The following is a 12,776-nucleotide window of genomic DNA, read 5'->3' on the forward strand; positions in this document are numbered from 1 at the left end:
TATGGATTTAACTCTTATTCAAAACATTTTTGTAGAGCATGCTTGATCTGTGCTAAGCACAATTCTCAGGGAAACTTAAGACCTAGAAGAGGGTGTTTCCCCTCACCACAGTATCCGTTTCAAGTAATACATATGGATTTTATAGAGTTAAATCAGAGTGAAGGAAAAAAGTATTGTCTGGTCATAATAGATGCCTTCTCTAAATGGGTAGAGCTGTTTCCAACCAAACACCCAGACGCATTAACAGTGGCAAAAGCGTTATGTAAAGACATAATACCCTGTTATGGAATTCCGGAAAAACTTTATAGTGATAATGGAGCACATTTTGTAAACCAATTGATCGAGAAGATAGGTATAATGTTTCACATTAATCTAAAAAACCATTGCGCATATCACCCTCAAAGTGCAGGATTAGTGGAACGAATGAATGGCACTATAAAAAACCGTTTAAAGAAATGTATTGAAGAAACAAGGAGACCTTGGACTCAGTGCATAGATTTAGTGAAAATGTACATCAACATAACAGCAACTTCAGGTTTAACTCCATATGAAATGTTGTTTGGTAGACCATACAGGCTGCCACAGTTTAAAAATCAATGGGAGCTGAGTGAAGAAACCAACCTAGCAGACTATATGAGAAAAATGTTAGAAAAACAAAAAGGAAAACAAGCTGATGAAAATCCTTCTGTTTCTCAACAGGAGATCCAATTAGTGGGACCAGGCGATTGGGTGCTGATACGAAGCATTAAGAGAAAACATTGGCACTCTCCCAAGTGGGAAGGGCCTTATCAGGTATTGTTGAACACTCCCACAGCCATAGAAATAGCTGAAAGATCCACGTGGGTACATCTTACTCATTGCAAAAAGGTCATCTCCTCCGACAGTTCCGCAGAGAAACGTGACTCAGTCTGATAATAGAGTGGACTCAGGTGTGTAGAACCTGAGTAGACTCGAAAGTCAGTGAAGTATTTCCAAGACACCAGACTCATTAGAGGACACTCTCGGGGAAGATGGCGACTAGATGGATAAGCGATGCAATTAGGTGCTGGGGAGTGACAATTGTATTCATATTAATTTTTCTTTTTACCTGATACTTATGGGAAGCTCCTGGAACTTCCCTAAATAGCACTCATGTTCCGCCCACTTCATCCCAAGCTATCACCCAACCACATGCTAGAGTAAAACGCGGAGTAGGATATTATCGGCCCACTAGCGTTCTGACGACTTCCAAAAATCCATGTAATGCGACCGGAGAAACGACGTCTAGGACCTATATTTGCTACAATACCACTACCTTTATCAGCACAGTAATCATCCCTATGAACTCCTTTCAGTTGGGCGGTTATGTAGGAAGCGAGTGGTATGATTGGACATTCTATTTAAACTCAGTGGGTTTTAAATAAACAGGTATAGACTGGGGATGGGTTTTCGCCACCACTGATAAAACCTGGAGGTCCGATTCCTATGGCTGGCGACCATGGGCACAATATTGGTCACGTGTGTTAACTCTAGAAAAGATAAAACTTGGAAACTCACCCTCCTTAGTTTTAAGATTTAATACCACAGTCAATCCATTATTGGAAAAAACCCCGTCGATGCCTAACTATCCAAATCCACCTTGTTACATTTTAGCTCTGTGTGCCTATTGGCCAAGTCATACAGACCCATGCACTTATGTGGCACTGTGCCCTAACATTACAGAAACACCCACTGCCGCAACAGACTCAGATTTGCAACCTGTGCCAGGACTGACGTTGGGGCCTAGGTCCACAACTAAAGTAAAGATAAAGATCCTCAATAAAAGACCTGACACTGACGAGTGGTTTCAAGTAACCACTGGAGTCTCAGGGAAAAACAATAATTGGCTGTTAATGGTAGAGCAGGCAGCAAATGCAACTAAAGCCGACTGTGTTGTGTGTATGGGCCCCCACCCCTTACTACAAATAGTTCCTGCACCTATTCCAGCTGAATGCCTGTTGACTGTCATGAGCAAGACAGTTCCAGGACCAAATTGCAGTTATTGGGACGGTATCTTTCCAGTAACAAAAGGCGTAAGAATCAAACCTCTATTCTCTAAACATGTAGCACCAGGAAACTTCTCATGTATTAACCTGACTGGTAGGGGACCTCGTTTAGGTAGCCTTGCAGAGATAGCATGTCCAGTTACACTTCCTGTTTTTACACCCTTCACCCCAGTGTCTCGGGCTGACATATGGTGGTGGTGTGGGGATGAGAGATTATTTGACAAATTGCCTAAAGGTAATACAGGATTGTGTGCATTGGTAACCCTATTGCTACCAGTAAATGTGTACCCCATATCAGCTGATGCTCTGTATACACAAATAACCAGTACAATGTCCAGTGAGTGGAGACAGAAACGCTCCTCCTGGCGCTCTGAAACTGATCCTACATATATAGACGCTATAGGAGTTCCTCGCGGCGTACCAGACGAGTACAAGATAGCAGATCAGGTGGCTGCAGGGTTTGAGTCCCTGTTCTGTTGGTGGTGCACGATTAACAAAAACGTAGACCGAATCAATTACATCCATTATAACATACAGAAATTGGGCAATTGGACACAGAGTGGGTTTGAGGCTGTTCATGGACAGCTTTCCTCTACGTCACTGATGGCATTCCAGAACCGCATAGCTCTTGACATGTTGCTTGCAGAGAAAGGAGGTGTGTGTGCTATGTTCAGAGAGCAATGCTGCACCTTCATTCCTAACAACACTGCAGCGGATGGCAGTCTCACCAAGGCCATAGAAGGGTTGAAAACTCTGAATGGTAAGATGAAAGATCAATCTGGTGTAGACGCCACTATGTGGGATTCTTGGTTGGATGCTTTTGGGAAATACCGAACCTTGGTGTCCTCAATTCTAATATCTCTAGCAGTCTTTGCTGCAATATTGACCTTATGTGGATGTTGTTGTATTCCGTGCCTGCGTTCTTTGTCTACTCGTCTCATCACCACAGCAATTGCACCTATGGAGGACCGCTTAACCCAGATGTATCCACTCCTGCAACAAAACCGAGATAACGATGAAGACACAGATGACGAATCAGAATATTGGCCTGATTTGTTCCCTGATCCAGGTGACTATGAGTCGCCCCTGTAATTAACCTAACACACACTCTGAGTGTAAACATTTTGCCAGACTCATAAAAATGATCTTGCAGTCGAAAATCTAGCGAAGAGACTGATTGAGTGATATGAGAATTTGAGAACAAAATGTGATAAACAGGAGGGAATGTTAGAATAAAAATGTACATAAGTTATCCCATTTATGTTTTGTTCTTAGTAGCCTTTAAAGTACACAGCAATGCTGTGTGTATATGTGTGTTATTAAACTTGTGTCTGTGAGATTAACAGGAATGCACCCTGCCATACCGACAGGGCAGGCTGACACCGCACCAGATGGTCTCATGAGTTGTGGCTGCCATCAAGGCTGCTCTCACGAGATAGACCTGACAACATCACTTTGTTTCTTTTCTTATTGTAGTAGTATATACTTCCCCCACCCTTTAGAAAACTATGTAACAGGGAATCTCCTAAACTGAATAAAAAGAGGAGGCTGCATGGATGCACTTCAGAGTGAGTAGGAGATGTAACTGAATGCATCTATGCTTACTCTCGAGTAAAACTTAAGTTAATGCCTTTGTCTTTCTTTCCTTGTATATGATTTAAATGTTCTAGGTATCTTGAACTTGCCCTCACCTCCTCCCTATTACCATCAGTAAAGGCCCTCCTCTTGGCAATCAGGATGTATTTGATGTCCTTTGTTAACCACAGTTTGTTATTTGGATAACAATGGACCATCTTAGTTGGGACATTGCAGTCCACACAGAAGTTAATGTAGCCAGTGATGCACTCAGTGAGCCCGTCAATGTCCTCTCCATGAGGCTCACAGAGTACATCCCAGTTTGTCACTTCAAAACATTCCTGCAGTATCCCATAGGCGTCCTGTGACCATCTCCTCACTGTCCTTGTGGTCGCAGGCTGCCTTTTAACTAGAGGCACATATGGTGCCTTTCTGCTTACCGCTCGCGGAGTGATCCCTGTCGGCCTGAACAGTCTGAAAGCCGTCGATGGACACATAATGAGCCGGGATATCCTGGTGTAGCCATGTCTCTGAGAAGCACATCAAACTACACTCACCGAACTCCGTCTGACTCCGGGCTAATGCCGTTAGCTCGTCCATTTTATTCGCCAGTGATCTCACATTGCCCATGACAAGAGAAGGCAGACATGGCTTAAATCTCTTGTTCTTAAGTCTCTTGTCTGGACCCCTCTCTCTTCCCTCGCCGCTTTGTTCCACCTCTGCATCCTCTGTGTGTCCTCCTCCAGATCTCAGTGGGGAGATCTCACACCATTCACACACATCCATACACTGATTCCAAGATCATTGGAATCATGGGTCAAAAAATAACACAACATTGAGGAAATTAAAAATTCCAAATATTTTTTTGTCGTTATTGATTCAAAGCTTGATTCAGCACACACTATTCAGCTGACTTAAATTTTGGATTCGTAAAGACTTTCAGTTTAAGCACTAAAACCTATTCAGAGATCAGAAATGCACTGAATAAAATTGCTCCAGATGAAAAAAAGGGAAACTCGTGTAGTGAAGTTCAACCAATGTGCCACTACAAAAACATTATGTTGACATTTATAGAGAAATTAATTTGTGAACGAATTAATATCAGATTATCATATTGACTTATTTTGTCTTACTGAAACCTGGCTGGGTCATGAAGAATATGTTAGCCTAAATGAATCCACTTCGCCCAGTCATATTAATACTCATATTCCCCGAGTCACCGGCCAAGGAGGTGGAGTTGCAGCTATCTTTGACTCAAGCCTATTAATCCACCCTAAACCTAAACTAAATTATAACTCATTCAAAACCCTTTTTCTTAGTCTTTCACACCCAACCTGGAAAAGACGACAGCCAATTCTATTTGTCATAGTGTACCACGCTGCTGGTCCTTATTCTGAACTTTTATCTGAATTCTCAGAGTTTTTATCAAGTTTAGTCCTTAAAACAGATAAAGTAATTATTGTAGGTGATTTCAATATTCATGTGGATGTTGAAAATGATAGCCTTAGTACTGCGTTTATCTCATTATTAGATTCAATTGGCTTTTGTCAGAGTGTACGTGAATCCACTCACTGTTTTAACCACACCTTCGACCTTGTTCTGGTATATGGGATTGAAATTGAACATTTAATAGTCTTTCCACAGAATCCTTCTTTATCGGACCATTATTTAATAACTTTCGAACTGCTATTGCTGGACTACACGCCATTTTGCAAAAATTCTTACTCTAGATGTCTATCTGATATTGTTGTAGCTAAATTTAAGGAAGCACTTCCATCTGCATTCAATTCAATGTTATGTCTCAATATAACAGAGGACTCCTATGCAAATCGCAACCCCTCCCAAATTGACCATCTAGTTGATAGATGCAGGCTCACTGCAAACGACACTCGATTCTATCGCTCCTCTAAAAAAGAAGATAATAAAACAAAGAAGGTTAGCTCCATGGTATAATCCCCAATCCCGCAAATTGAAGCAAACATCATGAAAACTTGAAAGAAAATGGCGTTCCAACAACCTGGAAGAATCCCGTTTAATCTGGCAAGATAGTCTTAAAACATATAGGAAGGCCCTCTGTAATGCCAGAGCAGCTTACTACTCATCATTAATAGAGGAAATTAAAAACAACCCCTGGTTTCTTTTCAGCACTGTTGCCAGGCTGACAGAGAATCATAGCACTATTGAACCATGTATTCCTATAGCTCTCAGTAGCAATGACTTCATGAGCTTCTTTAATGATAAAATTTTAACTATTAGAGAAAAGATTCATCAAATCCTGCCTTTAACCGGTGCCGAATTGTCTTCAAACACAGGAACCTTGGAAACAGCTGTAGAGCCTGATGTGTGTTTTGGCTGCTTTGCTCCTGTCAACCTTCCACAGCTGACTTCAATGATTAATTCATCTAAGCCATCAACCTGTCTCTTAGACCCCATTCCAACTATGCTGCTTAAAGACCTTTTTACCCTTAATTAGAACTTCTTTACTGGATATGATCTGTCTTTATTAACAGGCTATTTACCACAATCCTTTAAAGTAGCTGTAATTAAACCGCTTCTTAAAAGGCCCACTCTTGATCCAGGGGTTGTAGCCAATTATAGACCTATATCTAACCTTCCCTTTCTCTCTAAGATCCTTGAGAAAGCAGTCGCCAATCAGTTGTGTGACTTTCTAAATAACAATAGTTTATTTGAGGATTTTCAGTCAGGGTTTAGAGTACATCATAGCACAATGACAGCACTGGTGATTTAGTGAAATTACAAATGACCTTTTAATTGCATCAGACAATGGACTTGTCTCTGTACTTGTCTTGTTAGATCTTAGTGCTGCATTAGACACCATTGACCATCACATCCTATTACAGAGCCTGGAACATGTAATATGCATTAAAGGAGCCATACTAAGCTGGTTTAAATCCTGTCTATCAGATCGATCTCAGTTTGTACATGTTAACGGTGAGTCCTCCATGCATGCCAAAGTTAATCACGGAGTTCCACAAGGTTCTGTGCTTGGACTGACTCTATTCACCTTATATATGCTTCCTCTAGGCAATATTAGGAAACACTCCATAAACTTTCATTGCTATGCAGATGATACCCAATTATATCTATCGATCAAGCCAGATGAAACTAACCAGTTAACTAAACTTCAAGCATGCCTTAAGGACATAAAGAACTGGATAACCTGCAACTTTCTGATTTTAAACTCAGACAAAAGTTATCCCAAACACCTCCCAGAGAACATTGTCTAAAGATATATTTACGCTAGATGGCATTGTCCTGACCTCCAGCAGCACCATAAGGAACCTCAGAGTTATCTTTGATCAGGATTTATCCTTTAACTCCCACATGAAACAAACTTCAAGGACTGACTTTTTTCACCTACTTAACATTGCAAAAATCAGGCACATCCTGTCTCAAAATGATGCCGAAAAATTTGTGCATGCATTTGTTACTTCTAGATTGGACTACTGCAATTCCTTATTATTTGGCTGCCCGAATAAGTCCCTTAAGGCTCTCCAGTTGATCCAGAATGCTGCAGCACGTGTACTGACAAGAACTAGGAAAAGAGATCATATTTCTCCCATTTTAGCTTCTCTGGGTGAGTCCTGAACCATCCCTTAGTTATTCTGCTATAGGCCTAGACTGCCGGTAGACTTCCCATGATGCACCTCTTTCCTCTCTTCTTCTCTCCCTCTCCATCTGTATGCATTTTTATCCCATTACTGCATGTTACTAACTCAACATCTTCTCTTAAAGGAAGTTTTTTCTTGCCACTGTCGCCAAGTGCTTGCTCATGGTGGGATTTGTTGGGTAAATAATATTATAAAGAGTACGGTGTAGACCTGTACTATAGGAAAAGTGCAATGAGATAACTTCTGTTATGAATTGGCGCTATATATATATAAACAGAAAGTCAGTGCACTAGACATTGAAAAACATCTGAAGATGACTAACAGGATGGTATCACTTTCAAGTCTATGTCTTTCATATTTTTATTGACAAATGTCTATGTCTCAAAAAAGGGCAGAAGCAAAGGACCACCTGTTGAGGAAACCCTACCAAACTACAAGCACACAGAAAGAGAAGCGCTCCAACGGGCCACCGAATGGTGGGCTGAAAGATAGATGTTGACAAAACTGACAAACATTTAAATTAGTAACAAAAATGAAACTGTGGGTGGTCAAAAATGATGACTCATAGGGTCTTGCAAATTACCAAGGGAGGGAAAAATAAAATTGAAATTGAATTTAATAGAAAAGTGCAACTGGATATACCTAATACAATCCTGCACTGCACCAACAGGTCATAGAAGAATTATCTCGAGTCAGGTTAAGCAAAACAGTGCTAATGAATCCAGTGTAAAATGGTACCAATGAGCAAAAAGAGCAACATTAAATGGCCAAATGATAGAAGTAAGGAGGAAAAAGAGACCACCTTGGCAAAGCAAAGACAATGGTCATAGCCAATAACAAACAGACCCAGAGAGCATTGGAACAGAACCTGTGTACAAAGTTCCTTAAAAGTAAGCATAACAACTAGGTTGAAACCTCTTTGGAAACATTATCTATTTACAATTTTCTCATCCTGATTGTCCATAGTGTAAATTTACTTTATTGGGCCATTATTTACATACAATATTTATTTCCTGTCTGTCCGTTCTGGGAGAAGGATCCCTCCCCTGCTGCTCTTCCTGAGCTTTCTTCCATTTTTCCCTGTTAAGTTTTTTTTGGGGAGTTTTTCGGTATCCTAATCGAAGGTCTAAGGACAGAGGGCGTTGTATGCTGCACAGATTGTAAAGCCCTTGAGGCAAATTATGATTTGTGATATTGGGATATATAAATAACATTGAATTGTCTATTTATGAGGAGTGCAGAGTGAGCTTTGGAGAGATGGTCCAGAGAAAGAATGCCTAAGGCTTTTTGAGAAGATGCCAGCAAATCTCATCATGTCAGGCTCCATGGTGTTCACAATGTTTACCAAAAAATGAGAGTCAATGTTAGTTCCAGGGATTATTATTGACACACGAGATTATCCCATTGCCGTAACATACCAAGGTTTCCTGAGTTTGTTTAAATGTAGCTGTATGTAGTTGTGAAGACCGAGAACTCCTCCATAACGTGCTACTAAGTAGAGAAGATGTCAATTAAGAAATGTGAGAAATTAAGCTGTCTTCCCTTATGTAGTAAGCAGAAGGGAATTATTTTGTGTGTCTTTCATGTGTTTGGCTTGTGTAAAACTGTATCCAGCATTTTGTTGTGTTTGCTAATGCCTGACTCAAAGAAACCTAAATATAAAATACTATGTACAATTACTTAGTATGGACATAAATATTACATTGCTTTCTTTTTCTTCTCCAGACAATGGCTTGCACAGCGCCTCAAATAGGCTGAAAAATGAAACAACTTAACAGTCTCTCAATGTGGAAAGGAGCCAGATGTGGTGATGGGTGACCTATTGCCCTAGGCATCAGTCAGAAAGCCAGCAGACAGAGGAGAATGGAGGACCCTAAATGGGGAAGAGGTTCAGAAGGGGTCAGAAGCAGACTTGGGTGCTGCATCAGAAGTTTGTGTAGAAGGGACTACTGAGTGACAGTTGATAGAAACAACCCCTATTATAGAAGAGGCCAGAGATGGGTCACCTATTCCATTACCCCTCCATCTCCTCTATAGCCATCAGCCCCTCCTGCAACCCTCAGGTGGACTCCAACATACTCCCCAGAGCTCAAGACCCCAATGAACACCAATAAGCCTTCTGAACCTTTTTTCAATGCGTTCTCATTCCCAGGGCGTCAAATACTGACGTTTTGTCATGTTTTGTTTATTTGACCAATCCAACCACACCCACTTGCTGGCAGCCCTGTGCTTCTAATGCAGACGGTAAAGGGTACCTTGTGTGTGTTTATATGGCAATGAGGGTGTGACAAAACGTCGGTATTTGACGCTCTGGGAATGAGAACAGGCTGACCTCTATAATTTTGCACGAGATAAAAGATTCTGATTGAAACAGGGTTGTTACTTGTGAACGTTTTTACAAAGTCCATTGGATGTTTGAACTTTACTGCATCTGAGATGCATCTGCATCTGAGAGCAGTTAAGGAACATTTTATCAACATTAATCTGATTTTTTTAGAACATTTTATCTCCATTTATCACACCTTTGAGTTTTACTGATTGACATTTTTATCAACATTGAATCCTTTTTTGAGCATGTTTATTTAACATTTTATCCGCATTTAATAAATTGTGGCATCAGTGTTTAATATTCTAGGCCACATATTTAATAAGTAAGGTGATTGTTTAAACCATCATCTAGTTACTATTTGCTACTAGTTGCTACTAGTTACTAACAACATGAGACACTAAAATAATAACACACATGCTAAATCAATTTAGCATGTGAAAATGATCAATTCATTGATCACATTGTAGGTTCGCTTTGCAACAATTAATTACATGGCAGTGTTGTAAAACAAGGTTTTACAAATTGGAAAAAGTAGAAAAAAATGGTCACAGTCAGGTATATGTAAAAAAAATAAATAAATAATAAACATACTGCTGTACTGTCGGTCAGTTATTTTGATAACTGTATTGACCAGCAGGACTTATATCAGACGCTCAATGTTGTTTTGTTTCCCTCAATAATTGTAATCAGAGTGTTATTTTAAAGAAGAGCTCTGCCTCATGAAAATTCCAGTAAAAATTGATAAGGAAAACATAATTACAATTGACAAATACATTAATCAATTAAGATTTAAAAAAGGGAGCAACTTACTTACTCAGAGTGGCACAGTCCTACGTCTATTCTATTCAACGGATATTCTACTCTGTGTCTCGTGTCTTACCTTGCCCTTCCTGGTCATTGTCCATAACCTCAGCCTGAGTGATCCACTCCATATAGCCCTTGAGATCCTCATCCAGCTGTTGGGTTTCCCTCAGCTTCTGAAACTCTCCACGGGACTTGGCCTTCTCTCGCTCTTTTGTGAACTCACTAGTGGGAAACAAGACAACCAATATGGACTAGAAAGACAGAACAAATAATGTGAAGAGCAGACACAAAAGATGATTGGGAGAAATTGACAGAGAAAAGAGTAAATCATGGTTATGCAAAAGAAATTAATGGAAGGATAGTAGTTAGGTTTAGTGTATTCCTACCCACTGAGCACGCCCAGAACCAGGTTGAGCACGAAGAAGGAGCCAACAAGGATGAGTGTGGTGAAATAGATCCATGGCCATTCCATTCCTATAGCATCATTAACCTGTCAGACAAAGTGCACTTTTTTGTCTTTATCAAAGAATAGGCAAGTGTAACTGAAATTTTTCAATAACCAACAATCAAAAGACCACTGCCACATTTCCCATGTGAGAAATGCCACAAAAACTGTGTTTACGTGGGAAATACACATACAGTACATACAGAGAAGGTCTAGGACATATTTTGCCAACATAACATCAAAACAAGTCCAAAACTGCAAAAGATCACGACATGCTAAGCTCTGCATGTATGCCATTATGATGTCATAATTTCTTTTGGTTATTTCATTTTGGCCTCGAGAATTAAAATTTCTATCAGAAAGCCTGGGCCCATTGAGTTGGTAAGACGTGGGTATTTACCAGGCAGGGAGGGTCTAACAAAAGATGTGACTGTGTTGGTGTTGAGCTAAATCTCAGGAGTAGGTCTAAAAGAACTACACTTCCCAGAGGGCACCAGCAGCAGCAAACTGGCTGCTTATGACCAGATCAGTCATTGTCACTGATTGAAAGCACCTGTAAAAACATGGAGGTTATCATTCATTTAAACAAAGAAACTTCAGAGAGTTCACTCTATGGTTCAATCCCAAGACGCCAATGGTCGGTGAAATGTTTTATTTAATTTTATGATGTTTGAAATGCTGTTTAATTGGACAAGTATGTTTAACTGCTGTGTAGATTGGCTAAGAAACACACTGCAGCATTGACTTCATTGATTTTGTGTTTAAATGAGTTTGTGCTAAATTTTATTTTGAGTTTGAAAAAATGTAAATGCATAAGATACAAAAGGATAGTACAAGTTAAAAATGTTAAAATTATGTTAAATGTTAAAACTTTACTAAAACATTTGAAAATGTTTAGTCAAAATGGTAACTTTTGTTTCTCTGTCTTTAAAGGTTTACAACCTAATTTACTGATCAACTGACAAAGCCAAAAAGAAAATTAAAAGTGATTAAGTTGAAAATTTGAGTTGTCCGTGTGTACTTTGGGAAATTGAACAAGAGGAGGACTTGACAGTTGGATTATGGCAGTATAGGATCCAGCGTTTTGGAGCTTGACTCATACTAAGGACTACAAGTCTACAAGTATCTGTAAATAATATTTTAAAGAGTATGGTCTAGACCTGCTCTATAGGAAAAGTGCAATGAAATAACTTTTGTTATGAATTGGCGCTATATAAATACAATTGAATTGAATTGGGATATCTCTGCCTCTTTTTTTATCTGATTATGACCCCCATATTACTCTTACTGAGTGCTACAAATACTTAGGAATTTGGCTTGACAGCAGACTGTCATTCAAGATTCACATTCAACATTTGACTCAAAACTTAAAAATCAAACTTTTTCTTTTAATGCAGACATCCTTTAATTCTATACAAGAAAGGTTTCTTGTATAGAATTAAAGGATGTCTGTCTTCCTCCAACCGTAAAACTATTGTGCAGTCAACCTTCATGTCTGTCCTTGGCTATGGAGATGGTCTGTATTGTCATGCTGCCCCATCAACACTTCAGCAGTTAAATCCTGTGTATCACAGTGCTTTACGCTTTATCAATGACACATTTCATACTCATCATTGTTCTCTGTATCACACAGTTGGATGGACTTCCTTACAGTCAAGAAGAAATAGCCACCTAATGTTATTCATCTGTAAAGCTCTACTGTTGAAGCATCCAAACTACCTCACATTTCTTCTCTTATTTAAATCCAGTAACTACAGCACACAGTCCAGTAACTGCCGAACCTTAGATATCCCTCATGCACACACTAATGTTGTCAACTGGTTTCAGGTGTTTTGCACCTTTTAAATGGAACTGCAAACTGCCCTCAAACTACAGTCTTACATTCCCATTGGAGATTTTAAAGCTTTATTATCTGATGTTTTAAATAATTCTTGTAACTGTTTTTTACTAATTCCTTGTTTATTGTG

The 12,776-nt window shown here is 39.6% G+C and overlaps 2 protein-coding genes across 4 annotated transcripts in view; one reads left to right on the forward strand and one right to left on the reverse strand.

The window, feature by feature from the left end:
• Nucleotides 1–12,776, reverse strand: part of LOC122861584 (dihydropyridine-sensitive L-type skeletal muscle calcium channel subunit alpha-1-like) — a 147,575-nt gene that overhangs the window by 106,235 nt on the left and 28,564 nt on the right. For both annotated transcript variants that reach the window (XM_044166206.1, XM_044166216.1), the window contains 2 exons: nt 10,751–10,854; nt 10,441–10,586 (listed from right to left, as the gene is read on the reverse strand). In XM_044166206.1, coding sequence (XP_044022141.1) covers nt 10,441–10,586; nt 10,751–10,854 — 250 coding nt within the window. The remainder of the gene's footprint in view (nt 1–10,440; nt 10,587–10,750; nt 10,855–12,776) is intronic.
• Nucleotides 913–3,028, forward strand: LOC122861602 (endogenous retrovirus group FC1 member 1 Env polyprotein-like). Of its 2 annotated transcripts, none has more exons than XM_044166249.1 (2): nt 913–2,946; nt 2,996–3,028. In XM_044166249.1, exons 1-2 carry the CDS (start codon nt 1,596–1,598, stop codon nt 2,998–3,000), a joined length of 1,356 nt encoding a protein of 451 aa, XP_044022184.1. In that variant the 5' UTR covers nt 913–1,595; the 3' UTR covers nt 3,001–3,028. The 2 variants fall into 2 exon arrangements, with proteins under 2 accessions (XP_044022184.1, XP_044022173.1); XM_044166238.1 differs by having other exon boundaries at nt 914–2,949; nt 2,999–3,028.

This window comes from Siniperca chuatsi, linkage group LG2 (assembly GCF_020085105.1).
Source record: "Siniperca chuatsi isolate FFG_IHB_CAS linkage group LG2, ASM2008510v1, whole genome shotgun sequence".
Taxonomy (NCBI): domain Eukaryota; kingdom Metazoa; phylum Chordata; class Actinopteri; order Centrarchiformes; family Sinipercidae; genus Siniperca; species Siniperca chuatsi.